This window comes from Rhinoraja longicauda, chromosome 19 (genome assembly GCF_053455715.1).
Source record: "Rhinoraja longicauda isolate Sanriku21f chromosome 19, sRhiLon1.1, whole genome shotgun sequence".
NCBI classification, from domain to species: Eukaryota; Metazoa; Chordata; class Chondrichthyes; order Rajiformes; family Arhynchobatidae; genus Rhinoraja; species Rhinoraja longicauda.
Genome location: NC_135971.1, coordinates 19,115,312 through 19,139,276, shown reverse-complemented (window position 1 = coordinate 19,139,276; position 23,965 = coordinate 19,115,312). Strand labels below are relative to the sequence as shown.

The following is a 23,965-nucleotide window of genomic DNA, read 5'->3' as shown; positions in this document are numbered from 1 at the left end:
CCCTTCCATCTATTCTGCTCGCTCACGTCCGCCCCTTGGAGAATAAACTGGACTATCTGAAGCTGGATTTAATAAACGGGAGATGAGAGACTGCTGCGCCCTGATCTTGACAGAGACGTGGTTAAACTCCTCCGTTTAAATCCGGTGACATGGTGGCACTCAGATCAGCAAGAGCCAACCTGAACCGAGTCATCAGGCGAGCAAAGCGTGCCCATGGTCAGGAAATCCAGAGTTTCCTTCATGACCCCATGAACACCAGGCGCATGTGGCAGGGAATCCAAACCATCGCAGGCTATAAGACGACTCCACCGCCCTGTGAAGACAGCACAAACTTTCTCAGTGAACTCAAAAAATAATTTGGACGGTTCGAGGCGCTCAACAACACACCTGCGAGGAAAGCTATTCCTCACCATGATGACAAGGCACTCAGTCTCGACACAGCAGATGTCCGGAGGACCCTAAGAAGAGTCAGCGCATGGAAGGCGGCAGGCCCTGATAACATACCAGGCCGGGTGCTCAGGGAATGTGCTGATCAGCTGGCACATGTCCTCACTCACATCTTCAACACCTCGCTGAACCACGCTATTGTCCCATCGTGCTTCAAGACTGCTACCATCATACCAGTGCCAAACAAAATCCACAATCACTTGTCTCCCATAATGATGAAGTGCTTCGAGAGGCTGGTCAAGGACCATATCATCTCCAGACTCCCCCCCCACCCCCACACTTGACCCGTTGCAGTTTGCTTACCGGCCAAACCGCTCCACAGAGGACTCCATATCCTCTGCACTCCACCTGAGCCTGGCACATCTGGAGCACAAGAACACATATTTGCGAATGCTGTTCTTGGACTTCAGTTCAGCATTCAACACGTCATCCCTCAGCACTTCATATCATATCATATCATATATATACAGCCGGAAACAGGCCTTTTCGGCCCTCCAAGTCCGTGCCGCCCAGTGATCCGAGCACATTTACACTATCCTACACCCACTAGGAACAATTTTTACATTTTACCCAGCCAATTAACCTACATACCTACATACCAGTACGTCTTTGGAGTGTGGGAGGAAACCGAAGATCTCGGAGAAAACCCACGCAGGTCATGGGGAGAACGTACAAACTCCTTACAGTACAGCACCCGTAGTCAGGATCGAACCTGAGTCTCCGGCGCTGCATTCGCTGTAAAGCAGCAACTCTACCGCTGCGCTACCGTGTTAAGAGAATTGGGTCCACTGGGCCTGAGCACCCCTTTGTGTAACTGGCTACTGGACTTCCTCACTGACAGACCCCCGTCTGTGCGGGTTGGAAACAACATCTCCAACATCATCTCTCTGAGCACCGGTTCCCCTCAGGGCTGTGTCCTGAGTCCACTGCTGTTTACCCTGATGACCCACGACTGTTGTGCCAGGTTCAGTACAAACCACATCATGAGGTTCACGGATGACACAACAGTGGTGGGCCTTATCCGGGACGACAATGAACTGGCTGACAGGGAGGAGGTGAAACAACTGGTGGACTGGTGCAACATGAATAATCTGGTCCTGAATGTCGCAAAAACAAAGGAGATCATCGTTGACTTCAGGAGAAAACGTTGCAGGCACACACCACTCCACATCAGTGACACTGCGGTGGAGGTAGTCAGTAGCACTAAGTTCCTGGGGGTGCAGATCACAGACAAGTCTGACCTGGTCCCTAAACACTGCAGCTCTAGTCAAGAGAGCCTAGCAGCGTTTGCACTTTCTGCGCCAGATGACAAGAGCACACCTCCCCCATCCAATCCTCACCACTTTCTACAGGGGCACCATAGAGAGCATACTGACCAACTGCATCTCTGTCTGGTCTGGAGACTGCAAAGCCTCAGACTGGAAGTCGGTGCAGAGAGTGGTGAGGACGGCTGAGAAAATCATCGGGTCTTGACTTCCTTCCATCCAGGACATTGCACACAAACGCTGCTTGTCCAAGGGCAACAACATTATTAAAGACCCCACCCATCTCCATCACGGACTGTTCACCCTGCTGCCCTCTGGTCAAAGGTACTGCAGCATACGGAGCAGAACAGTCAGGTTCTGCAATAACTTCTTCCCCCGAGCCATCAGACTCTTGAATTCACAATGATGCACCGCCATTATTTTATATGCGAGTCACTTATTTATTTATTTTTCTTTAATCAATTTTTATTATTTGGTGTTAGAATGAAGCCAGTTGCAACGGAATTTCTTTCAAATATGCACTCGTCTGTATAGTTTTGAATGAAAATTTTATTCATACATTCATTCATTCATCACAGATCCTCATTACACGATAATCAGAAACAGAGATAAGGTATGAACAAGAGCTATTTAAAAGCATTAAATTCTCCAAGTAAGCTTTAGTAAGTTTTAGAGATATAGATTTCAAAGGTTTTTTTTTGTCACGTGTACCAATTAAGGTACAGTGATATGCGAATTACCATAAAGCCATACGAAAATAAAAGCAACAAGACACAGAATTACAAAAAAGGATTTCTGTTCCGTTGACGGACGCAGTTAACGCGTTGAAATGAACGGATCGACAGCTCTGATTCCACTTGCTGTATATTTCTCTCTTCCCACATTTACATTCCCCCTGGTTTTATTTCCGCGCTCACTGGGGTTTTACGACGCAGAATTTGGTGATTAAATGGGAGCCGTTCAGCGCCGACCTGTTGTCCACCGGGTTTCTGCCCCACAGCCCCTGAGCCCCGCTCCTGACGCCGGTCCCGGGACCCGACCCTTTTACACACCCGGAGCGGAACCGGAGCAGATTCTCAGCCACTTGTTTTCAAGCCAATAAACCCCGAAGAAAGGATAAAGTTTCTCCGTGAATTTATTCCCAGTGAAGGTGTGGAGATGGGACTTGGTGTCCGCGTCGTAAAATGAAACTGTCCCGGACTCGTAACTGAGATAAAGTCCCACCCTCCCGGGGATGGGACGGGCGGGGAGACGGGATGGAGGGGAGGTGAATGCATCAAACCTGTCACCCACCCCCCGCCCGATGCTCCAGACTCCAGTCTCCGAGGTCAGTGTGACCGGTCCCTTCCTCTCCACAGACTCTGCGGCGACTCCCAGACTCCAGACCAGACTCCCCGCCACCTCCACCTCCCAGTAATGTCTCCCCGATGTGAATCCCTCCGATCCCAGCACACACGCACTGCCTGTAAACCTCTTCCCGGTGTCAGGGAGACTCCTCCGGGTCCCGGTCCCTCTCACCCTCTTCCGATCCTCAGACACCTCGAGCACCAGATGCGCTGTTTCCACATCCAGGGTGACGGAGACTGGGGGGAGAAGCAGAGAATCAGAGAGTCCCCGGGGGTCGGGGGGAGACTCGGGCAGCGCGGCCCCGGGACCGGGGGAGAGGCCGCTCGGCCTCAGGCACAGGCGGGCGGACAACTGAAACCTTGCCCGGGGTTTCACTCCGACCACAGCGGGTGGACAAAAGACATCTTCCCCGGAGTTTTTATCCAGGGATGGAGAGGGGAATTTCCTGAGGTGAGGAGGGTGGACGAGTGCAGAGAGTGAGGAGGATTGCGAGATTGCGGTGGGGATGGGGGAATGAATAGGGTTATTCAGATATGGAGGCAGTTTGGAGCAAGAGGAGATTGAGGTGAGCGGTAATTTGAGGTTGTTAAAGAGGAGGTAGAGGTGTGGGGTGGAATTGCCACGATCATAGTGAATGGGGGCAGACGTGAGGGGCCAGGTGACCTGCCCCTGTTTCTTTGAGTGGATGATGAGAGAGAGGGAGTGGTGGCTTGGACCGTGGAAGGAAGCAGAGGTTGAATGATCAGGTGTTGGACAGAATGGGTGGAGACTTGTGTTTGTGGGGTCGTTGAAAGAGAGCGCTTTCACGGGTGGATTTGATGGGTGTGTACAACTAACACACTGATCTCATTGTGAATCAATATATGAACTTCACTGAGGGACTTGACAATGTTCCGCGTGTAAGGCTGGTCCAGAAAGCGAAGGCAGGTGTGAGCCAAGGCGAGCTGGTGAAATGGATCCACAATTGGCTTGGTGGTTGGAGGTAGAAGGTAGCGGTAGAAGGGTGATTTTTCTGCTTGGAGGTCTGTGACTGGTGGTGTGCAGCAGAGATTGGTGCTGCAACCTTTGCTGTTCATGTTATATGATCATGGCTTGGATGTGAATGTTGGAGGTGTGATTAGTAAGTTTGTCGAGGAAGCAAAAATTGTGGATAGTGGGGAATGTTGTCAAAGTCTACAGCAGGATGCAGGGTAATTATCTAAACCTTATTCGCATGCAGGGATATCAAATCACGAGAGTGCAGGTTTATATTGAGAGCAAAGAATTTAAAAGTATATCTGAGATTTAGGTTTTACTAGACCAAGTTGGGCCCAAACCTCTCCTGCATTAGTGCAGCACCCTCTCCTCCCCCCCACCCCACCTCCCCCCTCCCCCCTCCCCCCTCCCTCCCTTCCCCCTACGTCCCTGGGAGATAAATTTAAACTTTAAAATGTGAATAACTTTAAAAATATAACACCGATTTCAATTAAACTCTTTCCATTCGCCCCAAAGGGACGACGGTAAGTAAGGTGGGCCTAAAATTGTCGCACTATCGTGTACCTTTTTGTCTGTAGTTCAGGAACGAACAAACAAACAAACGAGTGGTTTAGTACATAGATTTACACTGAGAGTGGGTGATATCTGGAACATGCTACAGAGGAGGTGGTGGAGTGAGATATAATCGCTATATAGGAGATATTTAAATAGTTGAGGTGCAGAAGAATGCCGATGGAATGTGGGCAAATCGATTGGTATAACTGGGAAAAGATGGTCATGGACACAATGGGCCGAAGGGCCAGCCTCTGTAATGTACAACCATGGCTCTCAGGTCCAAGAGCACTGAATGACTCCACAGCCACCGGTGCAGGGTCGTTCCCCAGTCTCTGCGTGCAGTAATGTCTCCTTATCTCTGTCCTCCATGCATCCATCCCACTGAGCCCTGTAAGGACTCTGTGTTTCACAGAGATCTCCTCTAATACACCCAAACGCTCGAGTACACAGGCCTAGACTACCCAATCTCACACCGCACAGCAAAATCGTTGTCGCAGGGACAAGGATTGTCAATCTTTGCCGCATTCAACTCTGTGTAAGGTTTATCATGCTGTAGGTATGAAAAAAACTAAAGATCACAAGAAAATAGCAGGAGGAGTAGGCTCCACTCCTCAGGCCGACTCCACCATTCAATGTGATCCTGACTGATGTAAGATGGCACCAATTCCTGTTCTCCATAACTGCCAATTTGTCGATCCTTCAAATATCCATCTGTGTTCACTTTGCCTATTCCAATAATCTGACCTATCACTACCTCCTAGGGCAGAACATTTCAGATGTTCACTGCTGTTTATGTTATATTTCTAAGACTTGGATGTGAATGTAGTATGGGAGATAATACGATATTATTTTATACATTAGACATTGTTACGATATTATTTTATACATTAAACATTGTTGTTTAAGGTTTGTAACTACTTAGGCATTAGGCGCCTCTCTGTAAATAATTAAGGCGCTCTAGACATTCTTTACCCTTGACACGTGTCTGTAACTGCTGTGCTCAGACGCATAATTAATGGTGGAGCGAGGAGGAGAAACATACGAGTTGGAATGATGGATGAACCAGAATAGAAGATAATGGTGGCAGATAAAGAAAGACTTAGGCCTTGGGGTGATGAATGGATGTGAGGGATGGACTAGCAGGGAAATAAGGGAGGCGAAGTATGAAGGGATGTGAGCATTGAGATAAGGATATATTACTGAATGGGATTTAATGGTGGCGGGACAAACGGGTGACTGCAAAGAAATGAATGACTGAAGAAAGGAGTGTGGGTATGAGGTAATGTAAAGAAGATAAGGTTTGGAATAATCCTATAAACATAGACTGCCCGATGTACTAAGTGGGCAGTCAGATGGTTCACATCCTGATTGTTCCAGCCGTTGTTTGCAAATAAAGGCTTTTAACTTCTTGAAGAATTCTCCATGTCATCTGCTTCATTTTGAACACCGGTAACCACGACAAAATTGGCGTAGTCGGCAGGATCGGAAAGAGGCCTGTTCAATAACGGACGACAAGCTAAAGGCGCTTCCAAGCCCGTCAGGGGCTCCCCGGGACAACAGGAAAAAGGGTGGCCACCCGCAAAAAAAAAAAGGTAGGCGGTTTTCCGCTTTATTTGGACTAATAGCCTGTTGAAAACGGGGACCACTGGTGACACAGGAGCGCCCAGGCGGTCCAAGGGCATCTCCGATCCAACAGAACCTATAGTCGAGTAAGATTGTGTGACGTCAATAAGACCTTGTGGATACCGCCCTAAGAGGATAGGGGACTGGATAGATGAGGCGTTCTGTGGATACCGCTCTAGTTAACTAGGGATCTGCACAAGTAAGATAAGGCGTCCTGTGGATACCACACTGGTTGGCTAGGGGTCTGTACAGGCAGGATAAAACGTCCTGTGGATACCGCTCCAGTTAACTAGGGATCTGCACAGGTAAGATAAGGCGTCCTGTGGATACCACTGTGGTTAGCTAGGGGTCTGTACGGGCAGGATCAGATGATCTGTGGATACCGCCCTAAGTGAGTACGGGTCTGTACGGGCAGAACAAGAATTGGAATAATTGGATAACATTAAAAATAAAATTGCAAAATATTAAAGGAATATAGTAGAACTGTAGAAGATAGAAATAGCGTAGTAGGTAGTATAGTGACCATAGAGACGGAACGGAGTGAGAACAAGGACTGCATTTAAACTGACTGACCAAGTGCACTAAAATAAGACGAGTACAATGAATACAATAACTGCAGTTGAACTACTAAGTAAGAAATTCCCCGTATCCAAAGAGGATATTAAAAAACATTCTGAAAAATGGGAAAAAAAGGACGAAAAAATTGGCTATGAAATGGCCCAAGGAAGGCACGTTTGATACAACCACGTGTGATGAAATGGAAGTGTTAATTAAGAACTATAGGCCTAAGGATAAATCAGAAATCTGAGTAACGAAAAAAGAAAAAGAACTAGACATGCTTAAATTGTTTAGAATAGGAGAGAGGCTGAGGAAAGCATACCAGGAAAAGAATACCACCCCAAACAAGGGTGAAAAACCCGAAAAACAGCATGAAAGTCAGGAGCTTCAGGAGAAAAAATCAACTCTGTACCCCAGCCTAAGGGACCCTGGGTATCCCCCTCCCTATTCCGGCCAGGACGGAATAAAGCAGTGTCCTTTGGTGAAAGGGATAGTGGAGATAGAGGGAGAAGTCGCAGTTTGGAACGATGAGCAAGACATAAAGGAATATAGACAGAGAAGGGGGCAGCGAGAAAAGGAAAGGATGAAGCAAGAAGCACGGGAACTAGAAGCAGACATCAGAAGGCTGCAGGACCTCAGGGACAGAAAGATTTATGAGACCAGTCAGGCAGTAAATGAGGGGTATGAGGGAGACAGCAACACAGAAACACAGGCGAGTAATCAGCAGGCATCAGAGAGAAGGCAAAACTGTGAGAATGAAGCACAATTAGAAAGTGATGGGGAAAGAACAAGGGAGTGTAGAAGGGAAATAGAGGCATCCATGAAGCGCTTAGAGATAGAGATGAGGGAGATGGAAAAAGATATGGAAAGAGAAAGAAAGGAAAGCCAGGGGTACGCCCAGAGAAGAATGAGGTGGGAAAGCATACAGGTAGAACCACAACAAGAGATGCCAAACGGGATACAGGAACTGAGGGGGAGAATGATGCCATTACTTCTGAAAAAGGCAGGACAAACCCAGTATATTCCTTGGGTGACCCGAGACCTAGAAGGGCTGAGAAACGCCTTGCCCAACATATATGACGGGGCAGGAAAATGGATTAGGGCCTTTGAGGAGGAAACTATGGGACGGTTATTGGCTATGGGAGATTTGAAGGCACTACTGGTGAAGGTAATGGGAACCACGAAATTAGCAGAGCTGTTTGAAATGGCTGGGGTAAAAAACGCAAATAACCCGATGATTGATGGCCAGTCATTTGACCTAGTCAGACCGAGGGTATGGCAGGCCCTCAGAGACTGTTACCCGCTCAAGGTGGACTTAAAGACATTGAGGGGAGACCCGCTGGGGGACACGGAGAACCCAGCAGCCTATTTGGAGGATCAACTGAAAAAGTGGAGACTTGAAACCGAACAACAAATAGACGGTAGTGAGTTAATGACCACTTTGTTTCGGACCTCTGTGGTGGACGCCACGCCCCCTCAGGTTAAGTTCAGACTGGAAGAGGTGGTGGGGTTGACAACCATATCCCACTCCCAGTTCAGGGACCACCTGGTTCATGCAGTCGACAAATATCGTAAGGATAGACAAAGACTGGCGGACCAGCACGAAGAGGTGCAGAGAAAAGTGATGCAAATGCAACTAGAAGAACTGAAAAAGAAAGAACGTGAAAAAGGAAAGAAAATGCTGGCAGTAACAACAGACCCGGCTGAAACAGCAGAAATAAACAATGCACCGATGCATTGTGGGTCCTATGACAGAGCCAGGCAGAGGCCAGAGAATCCCATGCCAATAATAAATGTCTTTGGGGGAACGTTTCCTCAAATGCCCTATCAGGGACAAAATAAATCAGGAAATCAGCCCCGACAGGCCTGGGGCCCCCAAGGGGGGACGAGGAAGGCCAGTAAGTAGATGGGCAGTTGATAAAACATGTTGGGGATGTAATCAGGTAGGGCACCTGAGGAGGGACTGCCCACACCGTCCATGGCCCGGTCCATACCAACAGGAACCCACAGGGGGTGAACAGTGTTTTAACACAGGATCGGCCCCAACGGGCCCGTCTGGAGGCCCAATTGGACTCATGAATCCCCATGCTAGATATTAGGGGTGCCCAGAGAACCCGGATGGGAAGGGACTTTACCCAATGATAACGCGAGAGGCAGAAGAAGAACCCATGGTTCAGGTAATTTTGGGAGGACGGTTAACACCTATGATGATAGACACTGGAGCCACATATACTTGTGTACAGCCGCAGTATGCCTCCCACCTTCCCATGTCAGGAAAATTTGTTAAAACTGTAGGGTTGTCGGGAAAAACACAGTTAACACGATGCACAACCCCCGTAAGTTTGAAAATGAGCAATAGAGAAATAGTATTACCGATATGTTAATAACACCTATAGGTCATATACCTGTGCCTGGAGGACCATTTAGACACTTGGTGATCGACTATGTGGACATGCTGAAAACGGTAAGAGGGAAAAGATACATGCTGGTAGTAATAGATAGATTTAGCAGATGGGCGGAGGCGATACCGTCTAAAGATGTGGGTGCAGGAACTGTAGTCAAGTTTCCGACTGACGAGGTCATCCCACGATTCGGCATACCGACCGAAATCAGTTCCGACAATGGAGCGGCTTTTATGCAAAAAACAGTTAAGTTGGTGCTGCAAACCCTAAGAGTGAAACAAAGATTTGAGTGTGTGTTCCACCCTCAGTCTCAGGGCATGGTAGAAAGGGTTAATGGAACGTTGAAAGCTAAGTTAAATAAGATTTGTGCAACCACAAAGTTAAATTGGATCGATGCCCTGCCACTGGCATTAATGAGCTGTCGCATGCAAACTAATCGAATAACTCATTTAACACCACACAAAATGCTCACTGGCAGACCCATGCTGATACCCAGATGGAGAGGTCCTTACAAGGGACCAAGCCTGGGACAATTAGAGGTGGAAGTGAAACAATACATGCAACAGTTAACTATGATACACATGTCTATTTATACACAGGAAAAGCAAAGGGAGCCAGAGGTGGACCAGGAAGAGGGGCCTATTAAACCCGGAGATCAGGTTTATGTGCGAGCTTTTTGACGAAGGTGGAATGAGCCAAGAAGGGAACGACCGTTCACGGTAACTAAAGCCTCACTGACTGCCGTCCAGGTAGAGGGCCGGTCTACATGGTACCATCTCAATCATTGTACAAGGACTGTCCCACAGGCACAACCTGTGAATAACCTCGAGGTAAGCGGGCAAGAGAACGAAAATACAGGAGAAGAGGTAAGCGAGCGTGAGAACAAAAACGCAGGGGAAGGATCAAGCATTGACCAGATCATAAAGGAAGTCTTGGGGGACATTAGTGATTCTGAGGTTGTTGAAAATGAGGTTGTGGGCGCCTGTCCTCCTCGCGACAATATGGGTGGAGGCGACATGGGGGAGGCCACCATTGCTTCTTCCAACTCAAACCTGGAAGTCCTCGACTTTGCAGACTTGGACTTGGCAGAACCAGACTGGTCCTAACGTTGCCCTGCTAGGGTCAGGGGAGCAGGTGCGGAATCGAAGGGACATTAAGAAAAGGGATGTCTATTGAAATCGTCCTGCTTGTAATTGCTATAATATTGTGTTGTGTTTTTCCATGTATCAAATCTCTCCTTGTGCAAGCTACTGTGAAGCAGTTCCCGTTGTTCCAGGATAAGAGCGCGTTTACCCTCCAAGGGAAGCAGACCCCGCTGATAGAATACTATAATGACGACCAAATTGCATTGGAGGAGTACTAGGGATATAGATTGTAAGGGTAGCTGGGTCTTTTTTCCTACCCCAGGCAAATGGGGGTGGGGTTTTGGCCTAGTGACCCAGGACTTTAGTATGATAGAGGAAGAACACTGACGAGCTGCACCTTATATCTCTCAACACCCTGAAGTGGGGGCTATTAATGATCAGGTTTATGCCGTAAGCCAATGACATGTGCGACTGTTAGTTTTCTTTTTCTGTGAGACCATGTAGGTCTCAAAGGGGGATATATGGGAGCATATATTTTGTATAGTGCACGAAATTCAGACATTCAAGTGTTAACTGTGTAGCATGTGTACTCTTAGGCATTCCTCAGTTAGCCTGGCATTATTCCTCAGTTAGCAGTCCTTAGATCCCTTGTTCCATATTTGGGTCCTACTTTGGTAACCTTTGACTTAGGGATTGCCTGTATACCATTATCTCTTTGCCTTGTCACATTTGGATGAAAGATAATGGTGGCAAGAGAAGAGAAGAGAAGACATATGTCTTGGGAGGATGGATGGACTAGAATAGAAAATATGGGTGGGGGAGTGTGAAGAGATAAGAGTATTAAGATAAGGGTAAGGCAGTAAATGGGATTTAATGGTGGCACACCAGACAGGAGGACTGCAAAGGAATGAATTATTATAGAGCAGGAGTGTGGGCATGAGGTAATGTAAAGAAGATAAGGTTTGGAATAATCCTATAAACATAGACTGCCCGATGTACTAAGTGAACAGTCAGGACAGTCATGCGGTTGACTTCCTGATTGTTCCAGCCGTTGTTTGCAAATAAAGGCTTTTAACTTCTCGAGGAATTCTCCGTGTCGCCTGTCTTAATTTCGAAGCTAAAGAAAACCACGACAGCCTCCACAGCCTTCTGTGGCAATGAATTCCACAAATTCACCACCCTCTGATTAAAAACATTTCCCCTTATCCCAATAGACAATAGGTGCACGAGGAGGCCATTCGGCCCTTCAAGCCAGCACCGCCATTCAATGCGATCATGGCTGATCATTCTCAATCAGTATCCCGTTCCTGGCTTCTCCCCATACCCCCTGACTCCACTATCCTTAAGAGCTCTATCTATCTCCTTCCTAAAAGTACATCCTTTAATTCTGAGGCTTTGACCTTTAGTCCTAGACTCTGTCACTAATGAAAACATCCTCTCCACATGCATTCTATCCAAGCCTTTCACTATTCTGTATTTTTCAATGAGGTCCCCCCTCATTTTAAATTCCAGTGAGTACAGGCCTAATGCCGACAAACGCTCATCATAGGCTCCTTGATAACTTCCGGTTCCCAGGCCCCCACTCCCTCATCTTCACCATGGATGTCCAGTCACTCTACACTTCCATCCCCCACAAGGATGGTCTCGAAGCCCTCCGTTTCTTCCTCGACCGTAGAACCAGCCAATCCCCATCGACCAACGCTCTCCTCCACCTAGCAGAGCTGGTTCTTACCCTCAACAACTTCTCCTTTGACTCCTCCCACTTCCTCTAAACCAGAGGCGTAGCTATGGGCACTCGCATGGGCCCTAGCTACGCCTGCCTCTTTGTTGGGTACGTCGAACAATCCCTGTTCCAGACGTACACTGGCCCCATTCCCGAACTCTACCTCCGCTACATCAATGACTGTATTGGTGCTACCTCTTGCACCCAAGCAGAACTCACTGACTTCATACACTTCACCTCCAATTTCCATCCTGCCCTTAAATATACCTGGACTATCTCTGACATCTCCCTCCCGTTTCTGGACCTCACCATCTCCATCACAGGAGACAGACTAGTGACGGACATTTACTATAAACCCACCGACTCGCACAGCTATCTGGACTACACTTCTTCCCACCCGGTCCCCTGCAAAAAGTCTATCCCCTACTCCCAATTCCTCCGTCTACGCCGCATCTGCGCCCGGGATGAGGTATTTCACACTAGGGCTTCCGAGATGTCCTCGTTCTTCAGAAAACGGGGCTTCCCCTCCGCCATTATAGATGAGGCTTTCACTAGGGTCTCTTCTACATCCCGCAGCTCCGCTCTTGCTCCCCCTCCCCCCACTCGCAACAAGGACAGAATCCCCCTCGTTCTCACCTTCCACCCCACCAGCCAGCGGATCCAACATATCATCCACCAACATTTCCGTCACCTACAACGGGACCCCACCACTGGCCATATCTTCCCATCCCCTCCCCTCTCTGCGTTCCGCAGAGACCATTCCCCCCGTAACTCCCTGGTCCACTCGTCCCTTCCTACCCAAACCACCCCAACCCCGGGCACTTTCCCCTGCAACCGCACGAGATGCAACACCTGTCCCTTTACCTCCCCCCTCAACTCCATCCAAGGACCCAAACAGTCTTTCCAGGTGAGATAAAGGTTCACCTGCACCTCCTCCAACCTCACCTATTGCATCCGCTGCTCTAGATGTCAACTTATTTACATCGGCGAAACCAAGCGCAGGCTCGGCGATCGCTTCGCTGAACACCTGCGCTCGGTCCGCATTAACAAAACTGATCTCCCGGTGGCCGAGCACTTTAACTCCCCCTCCCATTCCCAGTCTGACCTTTCTGTCATGCGCCTCCTCCAGTGCCATAGTGAGGCCCGCCGGAAGTTGGAGGAGCAGCACCTCATATTTCGCCTGGGCAGTTTGCAGCCCGGTGGTATGAACGTCGACTTCTCCAACTTTAGATAGCTCCTCTGTCCCTCCCGTCCCCTCCTCCTTCCCAGATCTCCCTCTATCTTCCTGTCTCCACCTATATCCTTCCTTTGTCCCGCCCCCCTGACATCAGTCTGAAGAAGGGTCTCGACCCGAAACGTCACCCATTCCTTTTCTCCCGAGATGCTGCCTGACCTGCTGAGTTACTCCAGCTTTTTGTGAATAAATCGATTTGTACCAGCATCTGCAGTTATTTTCTTATGCTCATCATAGGTTAATCTACTCAATCCTGGATCAGAATATTCAGACTGGGACATTTTTTCTTGGGAGCCTGTCAGAGGAACATTATCGATGTGTATAAGATGCACAGTTAAGATGATTAGCCACAATACTTTACCCAAGGTCGGAGAGTCTAAACCTCGAGCGCATCAGTTTAAGGTGAGATTGGGAACAATAAAAAGGACCCGAGGAGCAGGTTTTTCAGACAGTGGGTAGTGTAGATGTGGAACGATCTGACAGAGGAAGTGGTTGAGGCAGATACAATTACAACAGTTTACAGAGAATTGGGTAGATACGTGGATAGGAAATACTTGGAAGGATATGAGCCAGACTCAGGCAAGTGGGGCTAGCTTGGTTGGGCAACTTGGTTGGCATGGTCGAGTCGAGTCAAAGGGCCTGTTGCTGTGCTGCAAAGCTCACTGACTCTGCGATGCTTCCCAGCAGATGAGCTTGGTGGGAGATCAAATCTTCAATTTCCCTTCAGTCCAAAATACCATTAATCTTTGCATCTAAGTATTACTTAAAGATAGACACAATTGAAGGTAGACACAAAATGCTGGAGTAACTCAGAGGGACAAGCAGCATCTCTGGAGAGAAGGAATGGGTGATGTTTTGGTTCGAGACCCTTCTTCAGACTGAAGAAGGGTATCGACCCGAAAAGTCACCCATACCTTCTCTCCAGAGATGCTGCCTGTCTCGCTGAGTTACTCCAGAATTTTGTGCTTACCTTCGATTTAAACATGCGTCTGCAGTTCCTTCGTACACCTATTACTTAAAGATATCAGGAACAAAAACAATGGAAAAGGTATAAGCTTTACCTTGCTTGAAGTCATCAGATGTTTCTTTAAATGCTGTGTTCAATGAAACAGGGCAATGAAACTTTTCAATTGGCAAGGCATCATCTACCACCGACAGTGGTTTGGCTTCATCACGAACCCTGTGAATATTTAACAGCTGGTTATCAACTGAGCATCAGAAATGTTTTGAGTTGATCCACAAAAACTTATAATGTTTCCATCAAGAGCATGTCCTACCTTCGCTTGTGACCAGCTTCCCCCTGAAAGAAATAAAACACAAATCTCAATTGACTGAGATGACCCCATCACGACAGCGGGAATTTCTCCACATTTCCACAACCCTCTGATAATTCCCATTTCCCAACTCTTATCGCCGCTGCCATGCAGATAGAAAGCTGATATTACCGTAGAGATGTAGAACGATGGGGAAAAGCGCAAGGAATTATGCCATAACTGAGAGGGTGGAGCTCAATGCAAAGACTGGGCAGGTCGTGGGATTTTATCTGGAGAAGATGTCAGGAATGATAAGATAGAATTTAAGTTTAGCGGTGGATTTAAACGGGGGGGGATGAAATATCTCTCATTGATGGGAGAGTAAATATCAATGCTGAAATGTAACGTGGTCTTCAATAAATACTGAAAGGAATGCAGTCATGAGAACATGGACCTCACTTGCATTGGAGGGACTGAAGCCAACAGCAGAGATAATTTAAGGGCAAGCGGGATAAACACGTGAGCACTCCTGCTATTCAAGGTATTGTTACTGGGTGTGGCGAGTAGATGGGAGGGATGTTGAGTGGAGCGGAAATCTTGACTGGATAGGATGGGCAGAATGGGATGTCTTTCTTGGTGAAAAAAGGTGGGTAAAACAAACAGAGCAAATTCCCCCAAGGTGACCACCCACTGCTGATGGTGTCAAGTTAGGAATAGGGGATGTACAACGAGATCTGGGTGTCCTAGTGCATCAGTCACTGAAAGGAAGCATGCAGGTACAGCAGGCAGTGAAGAAAGCCAATGGAATGTTGGCCTTCATAACAAGAGGAGTTGAGTATAGGAGCAAAGAGATCCTTCTGCAGTTGTACAGGGCCCCAGTGAGACCGCACCTGGAGTACTGTGTGCAGTTTTGGTCTCCAAATTTGAGGAAGGATATTCTTGCTATTGAGGGCGTGCAGCGTAGGTTTACTAGGTTAATTCCCGGAATGGTGGGACTATCATATGTTGAAAGACTGGAGCGACTAGGCTTGTATACACTGGAATTTAGAAGGATGAGAGGAGATCTTATTGAAACGTATAAGATTATTAAAGTGTTGGACATGTTAGAGGAAGGAAACATGTTCCCAATGTTGGGGGAGTCCAGAACAAGGAGCCACAGTGTAAGAATAAGGGGTAGGCCATTTAGAACTGAGATCAGGAAAAACGTTTTCAGTCAGAGAGTTGTGAATCTGTGGAATTCTCTGCCTCAGAAGGCAGTGGGGGCCAAATCTCTGAATGCATTCAAGAGAGAGCTAGGTGGAGCTCTTAAGGATAGCGGAGTCAGGGGGGTATGGCGAGAAGGCAGGAACGGGGTATTGATTGAGAATGATCAGCCATGATCACATTGAATGGCGGTGCTGGCTCGAAGGGCCGAATGGCCTCCTCCTGCACCTATTGTCTATTGATATAGATGATCAATCTGATGTGTGCGCCACGGACTAGATTTCAATGTTAATCCCCACAATGTGGTCATGGCTGATCTAGCCCAGGACTGAACGCCTTCGCTTTGTCCCATTCCCTTTGATTTCAGTTCCCCAAATTTTCAAAAATGTATCTTCCTCTGGTATAAATACGTCTAACAGGTTAAACCTCTCAGAGTCTGTGGGTTGGAGAATCCCAGAGATTTTCTGCCCTCTGTTCATTCGTGTTCCTTAGGATCAGATATAGAATCAGCCGTCGTAGTTTTGAGCTCTTCAGAATACCAGCACCTCTCTACATTCCGGCCAGGCAGTCCTGAGATCCCATAGATTATGTGGGAGGCCAATTAATTTAGTTTGGGAACAACAACAACTCGAACAGATGAAACATTTCCCCAGTTCTCAATTACTGGTAAATGCAGCATTTATTTCAGAAATGTCGCCCACCATTTTGTGACTGCACTAGCCCCTCACCTTCAGAAACACCACACTGTCCTTTTGATCCATCTGCTGCTGCAACTTACAGAGTTCCTCCTGAATGGAATTTAAATTCTCTTCAATTTCTCGAAGATTTTTCTCCATTGCATTTAGAATCTTCTTCTCTTCCTCCCGGATATCAGACTGTACGCGCTGCTCTTTCTCAGTGAGAATCTGGTGCAGTTCAGCAAACTGGGATGTGACCTTAGACTGAAGGTTGTGTGACTGTTCCTGTTAAATGAAAGGTGAAGATCAATATATAATGTCACTGATTGTGTTTCCTCACGACTTTGACGGTGACATTAGTCCTGTGCATTTTTATTTGCTTTGGCAATTCAATACTTCGTCTAAATACTTCCGATATATCGTGACGGGAATCTTATAACCCATCAATTCTCTACCCCCTATGCAATTCCCTGCTGCCTATTCCTTTTCACGTGCCCTTTAATTCCCATTCATCCGCCCACCACCCACTTTCCCCGGGATAATTTACAGTCGCCGATTGACCATTGAACCATCGTCCGGGAGCAGAGCAAGGACGCCCGTTGGCTGAGCACTAAAGTAAGTGCCAATCACAGTTGAGCAGGCAGTTTAAAAAGAGCGCCAAAAGGAAGCTAGTAGTCAATTTCAAAACTCCGGGAGCAGAGCAAGGACGCCCGTTGGCTGAGCACTAAAGTAAGTGCCAATCACAGTTGAGCAGGCAGTTTAAAAAGAGCGCCAAAAGGAAGCTAGTAGTCAATTTCAAAAGTCCGGGAGCAGAGCAAGGACGCCCGTTGGCTGAGCACTAAAGTAAGTGCTAGTTTAAGTGAGAAGTCAGGTAAATTGGACAATCAGGCAATTTAATTGGTAATATAAGCAATACTTGCAAAAGGGTGCAGCCCTGTTCAGGTGCAGCCCAGTGAGAAAAGTGCGAGTCTTTGGCTGCGAGTCTTCGGCGAGGAGGCTGAGGTGAGGAGGATACGATTGTTTTAAGCCAGAGCTGGTTATAGGCACAAGGTGATGGCGGAAAAGTTGGTGCGGTGTGTTTCCTGCAGGATGTGGGAAGACAGGGACGTCGCTGGAGCTTCTGGGAGCTACACCTGCAAGAACTGTGTCCAGGTGCAGCTCCTGAAGGGACGTGTGGTGGAGTTGCAGAGGCAGTTGGATGACCTCAGGGCCATCCGAGAATGCGAGAGTTTCCTCGACAGGACCTATTGTGAGGCTGTCACGCCAAGGGTCCAGGTCGAGCGAAGGTGGGAGACTGTTTCAGTGGGGAGTGGACGTGGACTACAGGAGACCCCAGTGGCTGTGCCTATTGCAAATAGGTATACCCTCTTGGGAACTGTCGGGGCAGAAGACGTTTCCAGTTCGAATGGCGGACCTGTTGGCAAGGATACTCGACAGGGGAGACCGAAGTCTGGAAGAGCCGTAGTGGTCGGTGACTCCATAGTCCGAGGGACGGACAGAAGATTCTGTGGCAGCAGGAGGGACTTGAGGATGGTCTGTTGCCTCCCTGGTGCCAGGGTTCAACACATCACAGACCGGCTTCAGAAAATCCTAGTGAGGGAAGGCGATCAACCTGAAGTCGTTGTGCACGTGGGCACGAATGACGTCGGGCGGAAGAGGAAGGAGGTGCTACAGCGGGAGTTTAGAGAGTTGGGAAAAGCACTGAGAAGTAGGACGTCGAAGGTGGTTATCTCTGGACTGCTACCGGTACCTCGTGCTGGTGAGGCCAGGAACAGAGAGATAGAGGGTATGAATTTATGGCTGAGGGACTGGTGCAGAGAGCAGGGATTTAGATTTCTGGACCACTGGGATCTCTTCTGGGCTAGGGGTGACTTGTACAAAAGGGACGGGTTGCATCTTAACAGCAGGGGGACAAACATTCTGGCAGGCAGGTTTGCTAGTGTGACACCTGTGGCTTTAAACTAAGTAGTGGGGGGGAGGGGTTAACAAATTGTGAATATGAAGATGAGGTAAAAGGGAATACAGGAGATATTGCAAAAGACTCTCGGAAGAATGGGAACAGAAGTTCTAGAGCGGAAAAGAAATTAAGGGCAGGGCCAATTGTGAACGATGTGAGAGAGGAGGTAAATACAGAAGTTAAAGTGTTGTACTTAAATGCGCGTAGTATAAAAAATAAAGTGGATGAGCTTGAGGCTCAGTTAGTCATGGGCAAGTATGATGTTGTAGGGATCACTGAGACATGGTTACAAGAGGACCAGGGCTGGGAACTGAATATCCAGGGGTACACAACGTATAGAAAAGACAGACAGGTGGGCAGAGGGGGTGGGGTTGCTCTGATGGTAAGGAATGATATTCATTCCCTTGCAAGGGGTGACATAGAATCAGGAGATGTTGAATCAGTATGGATAGAAATGAGAAATTGTAAGGGTAAAAAGACCCTAATGGGAGTTATCTATAGGCCCCCAAACAGTAGCCTCGACATAGGGTGCAAGTTGAATCAGGAGATAAAATTGGCGTGTCAAAAATGTAATGCTACGGTGGTTATGGGAGATTTCAACATGCAGGTAGACTGGGAAAATCAGGTTGGAAATGGACCCCAGGAAAGAGAGTTTGTAGAGTGCCTTCGAGATGGATTCTTAGAACAGCTTGTACTGGAGCCTACCAGGGAGAAGGCAATTCTGGATTTAGTGTTGTGTAATGATCCTGATCTGATAAGGGGACTGGAGGTAAAAGAGCCATTAGGAGGCAGTGATCACAACATGATAAGTTTTACTCTGCAAATGGAAAGGCAGAAGGGAAAATCGGAAGTGTCGGTATTACAGTATAGCAAAGGGGATTACAGAGGCATGAGGCGGGAGCTGGCCAAAATTGATTGGAAGGAGGCCCTAGCAGGGAAGACGGTAGAACAGCAATGGCAGGTATTCCTGGGAATAATGCAGAGGTTGCAGGATCAATTTATTCCAAAGAGGTGGAAAGACTCTAAGGGGAGTAAGAGACACCTGTGGCTGACAAGGGAAGTCAGGGACAGCATAAAAATTAAGGAGAGGAAGTATAACATAGCAAAGAAGAGTGGGAAGACAGAGGATTGGGACTCTTTTAAAGAGCAACAAAAGTTAACTAAAAAGGCAATACGGGGAGAAAAGATGAGGTACGAGGGTAAACTAGCCAATAATATAAAGGAGGATAGCAAAAGTTTTTTTAGGTACGTGAAGAGGAAAAAAATAGTCAAGGCAAATGTGGGTCCCTTGAAGACAGAAGCAGGGGAATTTATTATGGGGAACAAAGAAATGGCAGACGAGTTAAACCGTTACTTTGGATCTGTCTTCACTGAGGAAGATACACACAATCTCCCAAATGTTCTAGGGGCCGGAGAACCTAGGGTGATGGAGGAACTGAAGGAAATCCACATTAGGCAGGAAATGGTTTTGGGTAGACTGATGGGACTGAAGGCTGATAAATCCCCAGGGCCTGATGGTCTGCATCCCAGAGTACTTAAGGAGGTGGCTCTAGAAATAGTGGAAGCATTGGAGATCATTTTTCAATGTTCTATAGATTCAGGATCAGTTCCTGTGGATTGGAGGATAGCAAATGTTATCCCACTTTTTAAGAAAGGAGGGAGAGAGAAAACGGGTAATTATAGACCAGTTAGTCTGACATCAGTGGTGGGGAAGATGCTGGAGTCAATTATAAAAGACGAAATTGCTGAGCATTTGGATAGCAGTAATGGGATCATTCCGAGTCAGCATGGATTTACGAAGGGGAAATCATGCTTGACAAATCTACTGGAATTTTTTGAGGATGTAACTAGGAAAATTGACAAGGGAGAGTCAGTGGATGTGGTGTACCTCGACTTTCAGAAAGCCTTCGACAAGGTCCCACATAGGAGATTAGTGGGCAAAATTAGGGCACATGGTATTGGGGGTAGGGTACTGACATGGATAGAAAATTGGTTGACAGACAGAAAGCAAAGAGTGGGGATAAATGGGTCCCTTTCGGAATGGCAGGCAGTGACCAGTGGGGTACCGCAAGGTTCGGTGCTGGGACCCCAGCTATTTACGATATACATTAATGACTTAGACGAAGGGATTAAAAGTACCATTAGCAAATTTGCAGATGATACTAAGTTGGGGGGTAGTGTGAATTGTGAGGAAGATGCAATAAGGCTGCAGGGTGACTTGGACAGGTTGTGTGAGTGGGCGGATATATGGCAGATGCAGTTTAATGTAGATAAGTGTGAGGTTATTCACTTTGGAAGTAAGAATAGAAAGGCAGATTATTATCTGAATGGTGTCAAGTTAGGAGGAGGGGGAGTTCAACGAGATCTGGGTGTCCTAGTGCATCAGTCAATGAAAGGAAGCATGCAGGTTCAGCAGGCAGTGAAGAAAGCCAATGGAATGTTGGCCTTCGTAACAAGAGGAGTTGAGTATAGGAGCAAAGAGGTCCTTCTACAGTTGTACCGGGCCCTGGTGAGACCGCACCTGGAGTACTGTGTGCAGTTTTGGTCTCCAAATTTGAGGAAGGATATTCTTGCTATGGAGGGCGTGCAGCGTAGGTTCACTAGGTTAATTCCCGGAATGGCGGGACTGTCGTATGTTGAAAGGCTGGAGCGATTGGGCTTGTATACACTGGAATTTAGAAGGATGAGGGGGGATCTTATTGAAACATATAAGATAATTAGGGGATTGGACACATTAGAGGCAGATAACATGTTCCCAATGTTAGGGGAGTCCAGAACAAGGGGCCACAGTTTGAGAATAAGGGGTAGGCCATTTAGAACGGAGATGAGGAAGAACTTTTTCAGTCAGAGGGTGGTGAAGGTGTGGAATTCTCTGCCTCAGAAGGCAGTGGAGGCCAGTTCGTTGGATGCTTTCAAGAGAGAGCTGGATAGAGCTCTTAAGGATAGCGGAGTGAGGGGGTATGGGGAGAAGGCAGGAACGGGGTACTGATTGAGTGATCAGCCATGATCGCATTGAATGGCGGTGCTGGCTCGAAGGGCTAAATGGCCTACTCCTGCACCTATTGTCTATTGTCTATTGGGGACGTGGAAGGAATCCGACGCGGTCACATGGAGAAGGCGTGAACCACACGGGCAGCGCCCGAGGTCAGGATCGAACCCGCTCACCAGAATTACGAGACGGCAGCACTACTTGTGTCACTGTGCTGCCCTGTTATTACACGCGTCACAGGGATCAAACCTGCACAAGATCAGGAAATCGAAACTTAGGAGCCTCACCAGAACTTCAGAAATCTTCTGTTTCTGTTGCTGCTCCATTCGCATGATCTCTGATTTCTTTTTTGTGAGAGACTGGATGGAAACGTTAACCTGATCCTGGGATTGTGTTTGAAAATCAGAGAATAAAAGTGTTAGACAATAAAAGAAGGAATTAAACAATGATGCGATCAACATTGAGTTGCTTTACCTTGTAGAATTCTGCAGCTTCTGCGATCAGCGCGAAGCTGTGAGACTTGTGTTCCCGCCCAGCTGCACAAACCACACAGATCAGCTTCTTGTCAGTTTCACAAAACAGCTTCAGTTCTTCCTGATGTTCCCCGCAGTGAAGTTTACTTTCCTTCTCTGTCCGATTCAGGCTCAGTGTTCGAGCTTTCTCAGCCAGTCTCGCCAAGGCCCGATTCACCCTGAGGGTGCGGTCTGTAAACACCTCTCTACATTCCGGGCAGGAGTTTCTCCCCTCCCTGTCCCAACTCTGTGTGATACAGGAACGGCAGAAGTAGTGCCCACAGTCCAGTGTAACCGGATCGGTGAAGAAATCCAGGCAGATGGGACAAACTATCTCCTCCGTTAAACTCTCGACCTGGTCTCTCGAAGCCATTTTAACCACCACTTCCTGGTTCAAAACGCGTTCTCTTTCGCGCAGCTGCTGGACCCTTGCAGTATCGGGGCACGGCTAAGGGGAGGCGGAGCTCAGCCCCGTCAATCACAGCCCTGACCAGCAAGTGGATGTTATTTGATATAAGCTGCGGGTAAATTTCATTCCCTTAAACTAAATACATCAGAAGAAAGCTGGCAAAATGATCAGCTCCATTCAATAGTGACTGAGACACTATTGGGACTATTTCTTGGAGCGCAGGGGAATGAGGGGTGGTCTTTTGAGGTGTGTATTCAATCATGAGAGGAATAGATCGGGTAGATGCCACAGAGTCTCTTGCCCAGAGTAGGGGAACCGAGGACCATGGGACAGGTTTAAGGTGAAGGGGAAAAGATTTCATTAGAATCTTGAGGGGTGACGTTTTCACACAAAGGGTGGTGGATGTATGGAACGAGCTGCCAGAGGAGGGAATTGAGGCAGGGACTATCCCAATGTTTATGAAACAGTTGAACAGTTAGTTACATGGATAGGACAAGAACTTACAAAATTCTTAAGGGGTTGGACAGGCTGGACTACATGGACTTTTATTATTATTATTTTGATTATTATTACTAGACCAAGTGGACCCGTTGGGCCCAAACCTCTCCTGCATTGGTGCTCTCCTCCCCCCCCACCCCCATACCTCCCCCCACCCCCATACCTCCCCCCCCCCCCATACCTCCCCCCTCCCTTCTTCCCCATCACTAGGAGATAGATTTAAACTTTAAAATGTGAATACCTTTCAATGAAACTTCATCCATTAGCACCAAAGGGACGACGGTGAGTAAGTTGGGCCTAAAATTGTTCCGCTTTCGTGTACCGTTGTGGCTGTAGTTCAGGAACAAACAAACAAACAAACAAACAAACGAGAGTTTTACCACATAGATTTACAGTGTACTATTCTGTTCAAGAGAGAGCGAGATAGAGCTCTTAAAGATAACGGAGTCGGGGGTATGGGGAGAAGGCAGGAACGGAGTACTGGTTGTGAATGATCAGCCATGATCACATTGAATGGCGGTGGTGGCTCAAAGGGCTGAATGGCCTCCTGCACCTATTGTCTATTGTCACTCTCTCCCTCGCTCTTTCTCCCTCTCTCCCACTTTCTCTATCTCTCTCTCTCTTCCCCCCTCTCTCTCTGGCCCCCCTCTCTCTCTCCCCCCCCCCCCCCCCCCCCCCCCACCTCCCTCCCTCTCTCTCTTTCTCTCTCTGACCATGCACCGATCTCTGTGTACTTGCAGCTTGGCCGAAGAATGGCGGAACTCCCTGTCGACCCCATGCTTTCGAAAATGATCCTGGCTTCCGAAAAGTAAGTCCCGCTGGCGACGTGATCATTCACTCCCTTGGTGTCTGATTCCACTTATGATTCAGTTTAGCTTAGTTTAGTTTAGAGATACAGCGCGGAAACAGGCCCTTCCGGCCCACTGAGTCCGCACAGACCAGTGATCTCCGCACAACAACGATATAGAAACATAGAAACATAGAAAATAGGTGCAGGAGTAGGCCATTCGGCCCTTCGAGCCTGCACCGCCATTCAATATGATCATGGCTGATCATCCAGCTCAGAAACCTGTACCTGCCTTCTCTCCATACCCCCTGATCCCTTTAGCAAAAAGGGCCACATCTAACTCCCTCTTAAATATAGCCAATGAACTGGCCTCAACTACCTTCTGTGGCAGAGAATTCCACAGACTCACCACTCTCTGTGTGAAGAAATGTTTTCTCATCTCGGTCCTAAAAGACTTCCCCCTTAT

At 47.7% G+C, this 23,965-nt stretch overlaps 2 protein-coding genes across 2 annotated transcripts in view; one reads left to right on the top strand and one right to left on the bottom strand.

The window, feature by feature from the left end:
* The window catches only part of LOC144603164 (zinc-binding protein A33-like), a 111,052-nt gene that overhangs the window by 32,954 nt on the left and 54,133 nt on the right, over nt 1-23,965 (top strand). The window lies entirely within an intron of this gene.
* LOC144602550 (E3 ubiquitin-protein ligase TRIM69-like) lies at nt 193-23,490 on the bottom strand. Its single transcript, XM_078415679.1, has 10 exons — nt 23,433-23,490; nt 21,768-21,922; nt 21,581-21,676; nt 16,399-16,632; nt 14,492-14,514; nt 14,276-14,394; nt 9,645-9,696; nt 751-810; nt 505-609; nt 193-313 (listed from the first exon to the last, which is right to left on the bottom strand). Exons 1-10 carry the CDS (start codon nt 23,488-23,490, stop codon nt 193-195), a joined length of 1,023 nt encoding a protein of 340 aa, XP_078271805.1.

Excerpts from the sequence above, each read along its gene's own strand:
- LOC144602550 (XM_078415679.1), bottom strand. The coding sequence starts at position 23,490 with ATGGGGTCGACAGGGAGTTCCGCCATTCTTCGGCCAAGCTGCAAGTAC. Across the intron at positions 811-9,644 it reads GTATCAGCATGGGTCTGCCA|ATGTGCCAGGCTCAGGTGGA; the intron begins GTGAGCATTTTG and ends CTTGTGCTCCAG. Across the intron at positions 314-504 it reads TTCCCTGAGCACCCGGCCTG|GGCGGTGGAGTCGTCTTATA; the intron begins GTATGTTATCAG and ends CTGTCTTCACAG.